At 37.7% G+C, this 13,835-nt stretch overlaps 2 protein-coding genes across 3 annotated transcripts; one reads left to right on the plus strand and one right to left on the minus strand.

Moving 5' to 3' along the window:
• The first annotated feature begins 1,752 nt into the window (after nt 1–1,752).
• LOC117323847 lies at nt 1,753–7,797 on the plus strand. Its single transcript, XM_033879330.1, has 3 exons — nt 1,753–2,507; nt 5,147–5,213; nt 6,110–7,797. Exons 1-3 carry the CDS (start codon nt 2,155–2,157, stop codon nt 6,332–6,334), a joined length of 645 nt encoding a protein of 214 aa, XP_033735221.1. The 5' UTR covers nt 1,753–2,154; the 3' UTR covers nt 6,335–7,797.
• Nucleotides 7,798–8,367: 570 nt separating this feature from the next.
• Nucleotides 8,368–13,835, minus strand: LOC117323846 (E2F-associated phosphoprotein-like). 2 transcript variants are annotated; one of them, XM_033879329.1, is made up of 5 exons: nt 13,647–13,835; nt 11,749–11,939; nt 10,934–11,056; nt 9,151–9,367; nt 8,368–8,812 (listed from the first exon to the last, which is right to left on the minus strand). In XM_033879329.1, exons 1-5 carry the CDS (start codon nt 13,718–13,720, stop codon nt 8,458–8,460), a joined length of 960 nt encoding a protein of 319 aa, XP_033735220.1. In that variant the 5' UTR covers nt 13,721–13,835; the 3' UTR covers nt 8,368–8,457. The 2 variants fall into 2 exon arrangements, with proteins under 2 accessions (XP_033735220.1, XP_033735219.1); XM_033879328.1 differs by having other exon boundaries at nt 9,151–9,370.

A 13,835-nucleotide genomic window follows, 5' to 3' on the forward strand; every position in this document is an offset into this window, starting at 1 on the left:
TATTATACTGTCAAGCCTGATTCTTGATGAAGCTAGCACGACTGTTCTATTGTCAAAGCCTGACTAGATTATACTGTCACACCAAGAGCTTTGCTGCCCTGTACGGGACATTTACCACGACTGTTCTACGGCAAACTCCGCCGAATACAGGAGCTTTGCTGCCCGGTACGAGAGTTTATCACGACTGTTCAATTGTCAAATCCCTACTAAATTATAAACTCATATCAGAAGCTTTGCTGCCCTATACGGAACGTTTACCACAACTGCTCTACTTTCAGACTCTGTCCAACACAGGAGTTCAGCTACCCTGTACGAGAGTTTATCACGACTGTTCTATTGTCAAGCTCGATTCTTGAAAGGGCTATCACGACTGTTATATATATACGGCAAACTCCTCCGAATACAGGAGCTTCGCTGTCCTGTACAGGACATTTACCACGACTGTTCAATTGTCAAAGCCTGACTAGATTATACTGTCACAACAAGAGCTTTGCTGCCCTGTACGGGACATTTACAATGTCTGTTCTACTATCAACTCTTCCCAATACAGGAGCTTTGCTGCCCTGTACGACAAGTTTATCACGACTGTTATACTCTCAAGCCTGATTCTTGACGAGGCTATCACTACTGTTATACTGTCAAAGCCCGACTAGATTATACTGTCACACCAGGAGCTTTGCTGCCCTGTACGGGACATTTACCACGACTGTTCTACGGCAAACTCCGCCGAATACAGGAGCTTTGCTGCCCAGTACGACACGTTTATCACGACTGTTCAATTGTCAAACCCCTACTAGATTATAAACTCATATCAGAAGCTTTGCTGCCCTATACGGAACGTTTACCACAACTGCTCTACAACTGCTCTACTTTCAGACACTGTCAAATACGGGAGTTTATCACGACTGTTCTATATATACGGCAAACTCCGCCGAATACAGGAGCTTTGCTGCCCTGTACAGGATATTTACCACGAGTGTTCTACGGCAAACTCCTCCGAATATAGGAGCTTTGCTGCCCTCTAAGGGAAATTTACAACGTCTGCTCTTCTGTCAAACTCTTCGCAATACAGGAGCTTTGCTGCCCTGTACGGTATACGTTAATCACGACTGTTCTGCCGTCAAACCCTTGCCTAGACTGTAGTCATTACAGGAGCTTAGCTACCTTGTACGGAATGTTTATTATGATTACTCTGTCAAACCAGGCCTTATTTAGAATAAACAGATTATCATGATTGCTCTACTGAAAACCCCGCCCACAACAGGAGCTGTGCTGCCATGTACGGGACGTCAATTGTGATTGCTCTACTGTCAAAACCTGCCTATAGTATACTGTCTTTACAGGAGCTTTGCTGCCTGACGGAATGTTTATTTTGATTGCTCTACTGTCAAACCGGGTCTAGGTTGGATTAGATTAGATACCTTTTGCTGAGGCTTGTGTGATGTTTATGAGTTTAAAGATATTGCTTGAATAGTGATTCACAATGGTTAATATCTCCTTTCGCGTGATGAATCATAATTATAGTGTCCCAACAGTTATAAACCGGGACATCCTAGCTACGGAACTTTCGAAACATTCTGTAATGCTTCTCTATAGGAAATTGTAAGTAAAGAAATATTAATAAAATTTAGCCCTGATCGTGGTAGCAGAGAGTTAAAGCAGTGTTTAGGAGACGGAAGTCACAAGTTTACATACAGGTATGCCATCGTGTATAGGACCCGTATGTTACCAGCAGGACCTGATAGGTAATGTGGTACGTTATCAAGTTCCGTGTTTGGTTTTATTGATTGCCTGGTCACGTTCTAAATGGGAAAACGTTTGTATGGAATCAAAAGATAATAAGTGCGTTGTTATGAAACACATCATTTCTGTAGCAGGCGTTTAGTGTGGTTATATTATCGGAGCAGTCTCGCTTCACTGACTGGCATTAATCATTAAGAATAGTTAATTTCACCGCCATATTTGTGGATCGAGGTAAAGATGAAAATCGATAGGAAATACAGGTGTTGTACAACAATCACGAGCACGTGACCAGAAAGAACGCCCTAATATATTATAGATGGTGTACATGTTGAGCTGTAGATGTCTATCCCAATACTGAAACTCCAACAAGACGCGTAACCGCAGCCCTATCAGGGCAGTATGACGTTATAAATGGGTATTGGTTCCAACACTTCAACGATAGTACCGGGGATATCGACAGCTGGTCCGGGGGTAGAGGACCAGTGTAACACCACATATCTATGTGATCAATCGTACTTCCTCGGAGCTGATCTCCTACAATTCGCCCCGTGCCCCCCTCCATGGAAAAAGAGTCTACTATGGGAGGTGGCTAGGAAGAAGGGACTAACAGATTACGAGAGTGGACAGATAGCTTTAAGGTGTGTCATCCCCCACCCTGAAAATCAGATACCCGGCAACCAGTGTGGGTCCTCGTGCATCGCAATCGTTGTTTTAAGTGGATGTATATTACTGACGATATGCTTGGCAACTTTGTGCTGGTCCAGGTAGGTATTTCACGGTTCATTTACGTCACATCACATTTACCAAGACATGGTTCATAAACTAGGTTCATTTTTTTTTAAGATTAGCTGTATTGGTATTTCCGTGTATATAAATACACCCACGTCGAATACTCCATTTCACCACGACAGTGGACATTATCTTGTTTTGTGTAAACATGGCTTTTCAACCACTCGCATATCATTTTGTGTTGACACTCTTACCGTGTTGTTTTGTTCTTTACTGGAGGGTGAGGGGGTAGATGTGTGCAGCTTATAATTCACGGTATATTAGGAGACATGCACCATGGTTTGTTGTTTGTTTGTTTTTTTTTCAAATCACGCACTTCTTACCTTCACAGCAAAACGTATACAATATGTGGGCTATATATATAGGATCAATATTGCAGATGTGTCCGTGGACTTGTTGATTTGTTATCAGGTATCAACGTAAAACATAACATATCGATTAGTTGTTTTAAAATCTGAAAACATCTGTGGTCTAAGTGTCATAAAAATACGATTAATTCCTTATATTTATTTAAATGCGTCAGTGTTATACTAAGAGCACTGCGAGGCGAAGCAATATACGACCGTCGATTGCCATATACTTAGTAGTGTTATTTGTTAAAGAGTGGCTAGCTGGTATGATATGAACCCCACCCTTCACAACAAAGACAATGTTCAATGCTCTAGCAGTTTTAGAAAAACAAGCAATTTAAAGTCTCATTAGACATAACTTGGGAAGTTAATCAGGATTGCTAATAGATAAATTGCAAAGTCGTTCAATCTCGCATATAAATATATCGATAATGTGCTATCATTAAAGACTTTAACGACCATGTCGAATGAATGTGGAATAAGGGGACACTGCAATCTCGCTTACCTCGATCTGTGCATACAATGTAACCAGGAGGGAAAGTTTTCCATTTCTAGGCTTTTATTACCTTATACAGTTAGGCCAATAAGCAGGCATGTGAATATCAGTGATTAAACCAATAAACAGACATGTGAATATCAGTGATTAAGCCAATAAGCAGACATGAGAATATCAGTGATTAAGTCAATAAGCAGACATGTAATATCAATGATTAAGCCAATAAGCAGACATGCGAATATCAGTGATTAAGCCAATAAGCAGATACGTGAATATCAGTGATTAAGCCAATAAGCAGACATGTGAATATCAGTGATTAAGCCAATAAGCAGACACGTGAATATCATTGATTATGCCAATAAGCATTAAGCAGACATGTGAATATCAGTGATTAAGCCAATAAGCAGACATGTGAATATCAGTGATTAAGCCAATAAGCAGACTCGTGAATATCATTGATTAAGCCAATAAGCAGACATGTGAATATCAGTGATAGTAACTATATTCCCATAATCACTATTTCCGTGACAAAACAAGGTTTGGAGATAACTTAGATAAAGGATGACATAGAAGACGCTTACTCTTCAGGAACACAGATTATTTTCCTTACATTTTTTTTCAATGGTCTCCGTGAAGGTTACACTGAACTAAGCTTGTCCGCCTTGTCCGGACAACACCTACTAAACTTGTGAACCTATTTCAATGAAACAACACAGAAATGTTAGACCCTGTGTAGACGTTATCGACGACACCAGTCATATAGGTTAGACCAAGTAATCTCAAGTTTTAAAATGTTTCGAGTGACAACGAACCACCAGACCTTCAGATACGCACCATACGCCGAACACCATAGCCCAAAAGGAAATAGAATACTACCCAAAACATGACGCCCTACATGAACATTTGAACCCCGCATTGTTTTATAAGTTTATCGATCTGTGACGGAAATCGTAATGTTTGGAACAAGCTCACGAATACTGAATGAGCTGTAAACTCTGTATCTTGGGAAAGCAATGTTGCTACTATCTAGGAATGGAAAATTGAAATACATTCATCGTTTGCTAGGTTGTAAGTAAAGATCGAGGATGTTGATTGATTGCTTTTGTTTGACGTCCTCTTTTTTTTTTTTTTTTTTTTTTTTTTTACAAATAGAGACATTTATGTACGGGACGATCGAGCTGAGAGGCCGGTGTGAGATACCTTGTTGTGACCTTGATTTCTTTGTTTTTGAGAGTATATCCAATCGACAAGATCAATACATTTCTTAACATTTAATGCAAAATATCATCAATATATCGAAAAAATCATTTAAAAAAGGACTATCCTAGGGTTATTAAAATTCATTGTCCAAGAAAACCCTGAAACAAGGCGGCAATAAGTACAGTTTGTACCTATAGTCTGTTGTAAGGCATTGTCACCAAACTTAACATTGTCTGCCAGGAATCCAATCATTCTGGTGTAGTAGATCTGATGCGTGAATGACGTTAGCGACTGCGTACAGTCATAATCCATATTCGGAAAATCAATTGATGTAAATGTCTGATAGCATTTTATCTGCCCACAAATCTCAACAAAAAAAAAATACAGCGCCAGCAAAACTCACCGAAGTGGAGAACAAGATCACATGATATTGGTGGCTAGATATCAACAACAGTTACGAATATTGACTAATTGTTTATATGTTTGAATATTCAATTCCATATATAGGTGTAGGATATACATGTGCTTTGTAAGGTCGGACTGATGGGGACACTGGTTATTTTTGTAGGAGAAGAGGCATGGTAACAAAAAGACGGAGATCGACCGACCAAAACAATACAGACCATACACATCAGGTAAAGGCGCCGATATTATAACAAACTATTTATCAATCGTATCCACCATTATAGATTGTTATAACCGATTGTTTTATAATAAAATCATATTTAGCTGTACATAACAAAATATGTGTTATTCGTGTGGACTTGATCGCACAGTATAGTATACGAATTAAATTTGTCAAACTGACAAACTATTTTTTTCGGTGTGTTGTAATAGGCAGGGTTTCCCGTCTGTCCTATATAAAATACAGACGTGTTATGTTGTATTAAACAGGGATTCCCGTCTGTCCGTATATAAAATACAGACGTATTGCATTATTGCTGTAAGCATGTGATTACTGGAAAATTGTAGTATAACTATGCTTCCGAAGTGAAGCGCAAATCAAACACAAAGCTCTCCGTTTCGTATTTATTCAGCCATTTCCTTAGACATGACGAGCATGCTAAGAATAAGGAAATGTATATAGTCCATATTCATGGTATGTGTAATAAGATATAAATTACTGTACACGTTTTAGCCTGCTATACAGTATCTCACCATTCACTGTATTGATGTCGACTATGCTTTTCCAGGGACATGCTTAGTATGTACGTCCCTGGTTTTTCACAGCAGTTGTTTTTAATTAATTGCCACAGATGTAATGATAAAGTCATCAGGTCAAAAGTTCTGTAGGATTTTGATTTCTATCGGTTCAAATATGTAGCTAGTAGTTATATATCTATCTTTATTCAGTTCAAATGTCAGGTCCGTGTCCATGCAATCATGCATAATGTAGTCTTTTCTAAATCTGTAGCAAATCGTATGTCAAAAATGTTACATGTTGTCAGAGTTTAAAAGTGTTCTTTGTTATATAAGTCCGTGTTCAAACGTTTAATCCATACTATACTGTTCCTACTGTGAACCTTTGTAGGCGACTGTCGGGAAGACAGAGCCGGTGTATGAAGAGATTCAGGAGGGCCGTGTGCACTACAGCAACATAATGGAGAGCGCCTTCGACAACCACGCCTACACCAACGACCACGTCACCGACCACGTCACCGACCACGCTCGTAGTAATAGTGATACCAGTAACAACAGCCACACCCAACTCAACGGCACAGCGACCGAGCACAAGAGTGTGGACGTCAGACTATAAAACAAGAGACACGCCCATCTCAACCGTACAGCGACCAATCAAAACAGTGAGGACGTCACGATATAAAACAGACATGCTCATCTCAATCGTACAGCGACCAATCAAAACAGTGAGGACGTCACAATATAAAGCAGACATGCTCAACTCAACGAGACAGCGACCAATCAAAATAGCGTGAACGTCAGACTATGAAACCAATCAAAAGAGTGATGACGTCACACTAAAACAACAGTCACGCCCAACTGACAGCACATTGACCAATAAACACAGTGAAACTTATGAGTATATAACAATAGACACGCTCGACTAACAGACACAATGTCCAATCAAAACAGTGAGATTTAGGAGTATAAAACAATAAACACGACCAACTCAATGAAACAGGACCGATCAAATAGCAGACATGCCCAAAACATCAGACACAGCGACCAATCAAAACAGTGAGACATAGGAATATAAAACAACAGACACGCCCAATCCAACTCATCTACACAGTGGCCAATCAAAATGTATATTACTTTTATACTTGTATATATTATGGTTGTCAGTTGTCAGAATCACACTAAACAGCCAGACATGTGTTCATGATTTACAGCTGAATTTAAAAACATAAAAAAAAAGGTTTAATCAGGAAAATTATTTAGATATCAAATGTGCCCATTTTAATTTATTTGTATACAGTGTAACAGGTTTGTATGCGATGTCCTAGGATGTATATACATGTTATATATATGTAAATATAACTGAAGAATTATTATTTGGTGGATTACTGTATTGAAATCAGACAGGCTTTTAGCATTCCATGCATATCATTCATAAATAATAACTAGTAATCAAACTGAAAACATCACATTCTTAAAGATTCTAATAATTCATGTTAACAATAAACCTGATAGGGGTTTTTTCTCTTAATTTTGCCAAAATGTATTTTAAAATAGAATTTTATATATTCACTTCCAGCACCAATGAACATGTCACTCTTCTGGACATTATTTTTTTGAGAAGATAAGCTTATAACTGTTCACAACTTAAGTTTAGAGATACAAATGAAACAGATTGAGAAACTTATAGTACATTTATGTCTGTAACAACCCAACATATTACAGCTCATGTCTGGAAACCGAAATGATTGCTGTAACGAGAGGGGAGAAAGGGAGACAACTTTTGTATAAACCAATTAATCAGAGAATGAAGAAAGTAGATAATACTTCTAACTCTGACATGTATTTTACAGTTTACACAGGGACTGAATATTCTCGTTACTGATACATATGGTGTTTTATCAAGTGTCGTTCATGAAGTATGAAACAGTCACACATTTTTCTTCTGTAATAGAAATCTATTAAATACTTTAATGATGGGTAAAATGACATCATTTGTCCTGAACAAGGACAGCAACCAAACTGAGCACATCATATGTTATTATCATCTGTGATTAACAATAAAGGTAAATAAATTTATAATGTAATGAGTCTGTAGACTGTGTATTGCCCTTACCATACAGGGGACAATATTACTGCATACTTAACATATACCTCCAGTGAAAATCAAATAAATGATTGTTTTGTCACAAAAATGTCTACATAAAATTCGCACAGTATATATATAACCAGCAGTTTGTCTATATCTGGATATATGTTTGACTCTGACATATAAATACATATGAATTATACAACTTAGTTACATATACAAATCACTGTATCATGAAGGAGGCATTTATTGAGGCCTGTTCAGGACTGTGGTGATCAACATCTTGGGTTTTTCATATAAAGCAAACATACAGTCAAACCTGCCTTTAGTGACCACCTAAATTAAGTGACTCCCTCTCATAAGTTACTGTATTTCCCCCTCCAAATTGTGTTTACTATACTAGTTACCCGAACCTAGATTAAGTAAGAGACTACCTGTGATATGTGACCTATTTATTACCTCCCTTGGAAGGTCACATATGAAGGTTTGACTGTATATACATGCAGTAGTCTCATATCATTCCATTAAACCAAGCACCTGACACATCAACTTACCAAAAGATACACCCAACCCATAAAAACACACACCCAGACACGTTCCAATACATCCACACACAACTCAATACACCTAAACATACTCTGTAAAGTTCTGTACTACGTATAGCTAGCCAGTACATTGAAGAAGTGATAAACATCATCTTGGTCATACACAGCCACCACAGTGTTACACTCTGTACATCTGACAGGGTGGAATATGTCTTTGCTAGTCTCTTCAGCAGCTTCCTGGCTCCCAGCAACACTAGTTCCAGCCTCCAGACTAGCAACATCAGTCCCAGCCTCCGCATCAGCAACACCTGCACCAATCAAACTACGGCCCTGTTTTTTCTGTTTCTTCATCTTCTTTTTAGAAATCTTAGGTTGCTGTTCTGGGTACTTTAGAAGTTCTGATTTGTCTACCGAGCAGTTCATAACAAACATGGCTCTGTACTGATTCTCAAAGGAGCTGTGTCTGCAAAACAGTGAAATTGACATCGGATCTAAAATGATGCATGTCTGGAGTCGAACATCAAATGTGTTAAAAGTATTACTGATAGTCATTTTCAAGGATAACTGCAAAATAGTAAAAAAAGAAACTAAGAAAATAAGAAGTTTGGGTTATCATATTCTTTTTGTAAATGAATGTATGTACAGCTGTAAAGTAATTTGTTTCATGATTTTTTAAATTTTCATTCATATTGTGAATAATGTTAATGATAATAAACAATATACATATACCTGTAAATGGAAATTTCCAAAAACTTTTTTATGTTCAACGTTTACTGTACATTCCGAAAATGTTACAATTACCTCTGACAATCCCTACATAGGGTGCTCATGCATGCTGGGCAGTCCAGAACGGCATCGCTGTGTGGTAGACGCCGCTGAACTTCCTCAGTCCCAGCTGTACCTGGCTGGTAATGCCGCCGTCTCTTGTCCACCCATTGCTGATCCTGATCATCCATGTCAGGGTCATACAGCAAGTCGTCATTACTCATAACAGGATTCTTCCGTTTAACACGTTCATCTCCTATCAAATATATACCACATATATACAGTGTTCATCTCCTACCAAATATATACAACATATATATAGTGTTCTTCTCCTACCAAATATATACCATGTATCTAAAGTGTTCATCTCTTACCAAATATATACCACTTATCTAAAGTGTTCATCTTCTACAAAATATATACCATGTATCTAGAGTGTTCATCTTCTAGAAAATATATACCACATATATACAGTGTTCAACTCCTACCAAATATATACCACATATATATAGTGTTCAACTCCTACCAAATATATACCATGTATCTAAAGTGTTCATCTCCTACCAAATATATACCATGTAACTAAAGTATCCATCTTCTACCATGTATATATAACATTTCTAGTGTTGCATCACCATTTCCTCCTCATCCAAGTCAAAGTTTATATATAACATACCTTGTGTCACCATTTCCTCCTCGTCCCAGTCACAGTATCATGTTGTACATATATATGTTATACATACGGTGTACATACATTGTATCATTTCCTCCTCGTCCCAGTCAAAGTTTATATATTGTACATACCTTGTGTTACCATTTCCTCCTCACCCCAGTAAAGTTTATACGTTATACATACCTTGTGTCACCATTTCCTCCTCACCCCAGTAAAGTTTATATATGTTATACATACCTTGTGTCACCATTTCCTCCTCACCCCAGTAAAGTTTACACGTTGTACATACCTTGTGTCACCATTTCCTCCTCACCCCAGTAAAGTTTATATATGTTATACATACCTTGTGTTACCATTTCCTCCTTACCCCAGTAAAGTTTATACATACCTTGTGTCACCATTTCCTCCTCACCCCAGTAAAGTTTATATACGTTGTACATACCTTGTGTCACCATTTCCTCCTCACCCCAGTAAAGTTTATATATGTTATACATACCTTGTGTTACCATTTCCTCCTTACCCCAGTAAAGTTTATACATACCTTGTGTCACCATTTCCTCCTCACCCCAGTAAAGTTTATACATACCTTGTGTCACCATTTCCTCCTCACCCCAGTAAAGTTTATACATACCTTGTGTCACCATTTCCTCCTCACCCCAGTAATGTTTATACATACCTTGTGTCACCATTTCCTCCTCAACCCAGTAAAGTTTATACGTTATACATACCTTGTGTCACCATTTCCTCCTCAACCCAGTAAAGTTTATACGTTATACATACCTTGTCACCATTTCCTCCTCACCCCAGTAAAGTTTATACGTTATACATACCTTGTGTCACCATTTCCTCCTCACCCCAGTAAAGTTTACACGTTGTACATACCTTGTCACCATTTCCTCCTCACCCCAGTAAAGTTTATATATGTTATGCATACCTTGTGTCACCATTTCTTCCTCACCCCAGTAAAGTTTATACGTTATACATACCTTGTGTCACCATTTCCTCCTCACCCCAGTAAAGTTTATACATTATACATACCTTGTGTCACCATTTCTTCCTCACCCCAGTAAAGTTTATACGTTATATATACATACCTTGTGTCACCATTTCCTCCTCACCCCAGTAAAGTTTATACGTTATACATACCTTGTGTCACCATTTCCTCCTCGTCAGAATCAAAGTACACATCATCATAATATTCCTCTGGTCGCTTTGTATCACCACTTGACTTGGAACTTCCCTCCAGCTGCTGCGACTGTATTTTCTTTCCTGATAAAAAAAATCATCTAGAAATTCAGTCTCACAGATATAAACCACTAAAGATTTGTTTATTGGAGCTCAAGGTTTTCCATCTCTTTAGAAGGTTTATCTTCTGATTATCAGACAATTGATTAGCATGCACTAGGAACAGAATTTACCATTCATTTCAGAGTCAGGTCTACAGAAAGATCAGGAAAGTTCCTTACAGGGTATCAAGTTACTCAATTCAAACTTTAGCAGTGAATACTGTAACATTAATTAGAAGTATCACTTCAAATTTGCCAAGAAATATCCTTGTGAATTTGTCACCAGACCAAATTTGTCACCGGACTCATTAACAGATTCAATCAATGTTTCAGATATATTTGATACAAAGAAAATATATAAGATCAAAATTGTTTCATATGGGGTCAGAAACAACAATTAACAAGAGGGGTCTTCAATAACAGATTAAGAGGCCATTAGCTATAACTGGTTTGCCCATAAAAATTATTCAAATTTTATAACTTCAAGTCATTGGAAAATTACCCATAAATAGATGTATCCCTGTAATGTACATATGCATCAATTCGGGTAGATGTTCCCCCCGACAAATTATTAAAGCGCAACTCAATATTTCACCAATATATATGTTTCAGAACTATAACTGCATAGTGTCTCAGTCTTTTAGATAAATCTGTGACCATATACAGTATATATACCGGACATTCCCTTTTTTCCACTCCTTTCTGCTTCCATGGCCTTCACTGTGTCATTTAGCTCTTCATTCATTTCCTTCTCAAATTCATCCTCACTGGATAATTCTGGTTTCTTACTGCAGCGAACCGTGAGTTTCCTCTTCAATTCTGGAGTACTATTGAGTACAATATCCAACCCACCTTCATCTGAAGAACTGTAATGTATAATGCAAGGCACTTCATAATTTCCAAAGCACACATATATTGTCTCCTTATGTTTCTGATCTACATTTACAAAACACCTATATAGGCTATATTCATCCCTTACTTTTTCCATCTGATATTTGGCAGTATAGATTGACATCTAGTAACAAGTAGCTATAGGTACCTCTTTTTATCTCAATACTATTATAAAAGACCCAGAGCTTTTAAATTTAATACTCTTTTTTTATTTTTAGTAGATGAAAAATTGGTTTCACTTGTGAAGTTCAGTAAGCAAAAGCAGTGTCATTGTTTATAAAATGAATGGAATATATATGCATGTCCTTTATATAATTCTCTACACTTCAAGTTTATGAAAATAAAATCACTGTCATTGACCAGTCACAATCAGTCCACCCAAATATTAATGAAGCCAGGAATTTTTACCCGAGACAATGTGACACCTGGATGTTTGACTCAAAAATGGAAATTTGGTATGATTTAGAAGGGATAGACCACAAAATATATTTGACACAACTGCATTTTTTTCAATTCAACAGTGTTTGAAACAGCCTTACTTAGATAAAGAAGAAAAATTCATGACCGAACAAAACATTTGACTCATCCGATATATACCAAGCATGTTCGGCACAAGCGAGTTTTACTCAATGTATAAGTCTGTCGTAAAAATCCTAATTTCTGAATCTTTACATTGGTACCAGTACTAGTGTAACCCATGTAATTATTGATAAGTATGTATATATATTCCAATGCCTCCGCTACTGATGATGTTTAGCTCTCTAATCTGATGTAAAAGGAGAGGAAAATGCAATGACCAGACCTGGACTCAAACCTGGCCCTTCAAATTCTTAGACGGAAACTCCTACCATTTGAGCTGTACCTGACCACCAACACTCAGCCCAGTTCAGCTACATTTATACTTACGTTCAAACAATCAATATCAATCTCTAGATTTATTCTCAATCTCTAGCCGAGCTGTATATTGATGATACTATTTCATATATAAAAATAAAATACCCCAAAAAAAGTTAATATATATGTAAAAGGAATGGGTCAATGTAGCTTGTACATAGTTGTAACAGAGCTCAGGATTAATTTAATTTAAATCACTGGCTCCGCTAGGGATCGAACCCGGGACCTCTGGCTTACTAGTCTTGCGCTCAACCGATCGAGCTAAAGAGAAGATCTCTCTAGCCGTATATTGCGACTAGTATTTACCAGGGTTACGTGTTAAATATGTTCTCCGTCACTTAGCTGGTGGAGCATGCTTCTTTGACTCAGGAGGTAGAGCTGTACGTGGCTTATTACGCCGGAGACCCGGGTTTGATTCCTGTCGGGGCACATTCTGCACATATGCCCAGGAGGGATGTTATCCACTCTTTCCTAAGAGTCTATTCAAGAAGAAGAAGAAGATATTTTATGTCATAAATGTACTTTTTTATAAGGCTTGGACACTGTTGGAAAGTTGAAGCTTTGATTCTCCTTTGAATTTATGCAGACATGTCGTTCTATAATTAGTGGGCGAAGACACATGCGCTTGCCTATATAATTCATTCTATAAAATCAACTTTTTATATATGCATGTGCCTGTGTGTCGAGAGGCATGCATCTGCTCATGTCCAATACCAATTACCCAGATTATACAGTTATAAGCTGTTATCATGCAGGTATATATGGTCAGCCATTCATCTGACACCTACCTGTCCGAGCCCACAAATGGGTCGCTATCATCTCCAAAGTCAAGGTAGTCACAATCGATATCCATTGTTAACATCAAAATCACACTGTTACAGCGATGGTTTTGACCGCATAAACGTTTTCATATCGTTTTACAATCCATGTGTTAACAAACAAAAACATAAGTGCCCAAAGTTAGACACACGCTTTCG

The sequence above is a fragment of the Pecten maximus genome, chromosome 3 (genome assembly GCF_902652985.1).
Source record: "Pecten maximus chromosome 3, xPecMax1.1, whole genome shotgun sequence".
NCBI lineage: Eukaryota > Metazoa > Mollusca > Bivalvia > Pectinida > Pectinidae > Pecten > Pecten maximus.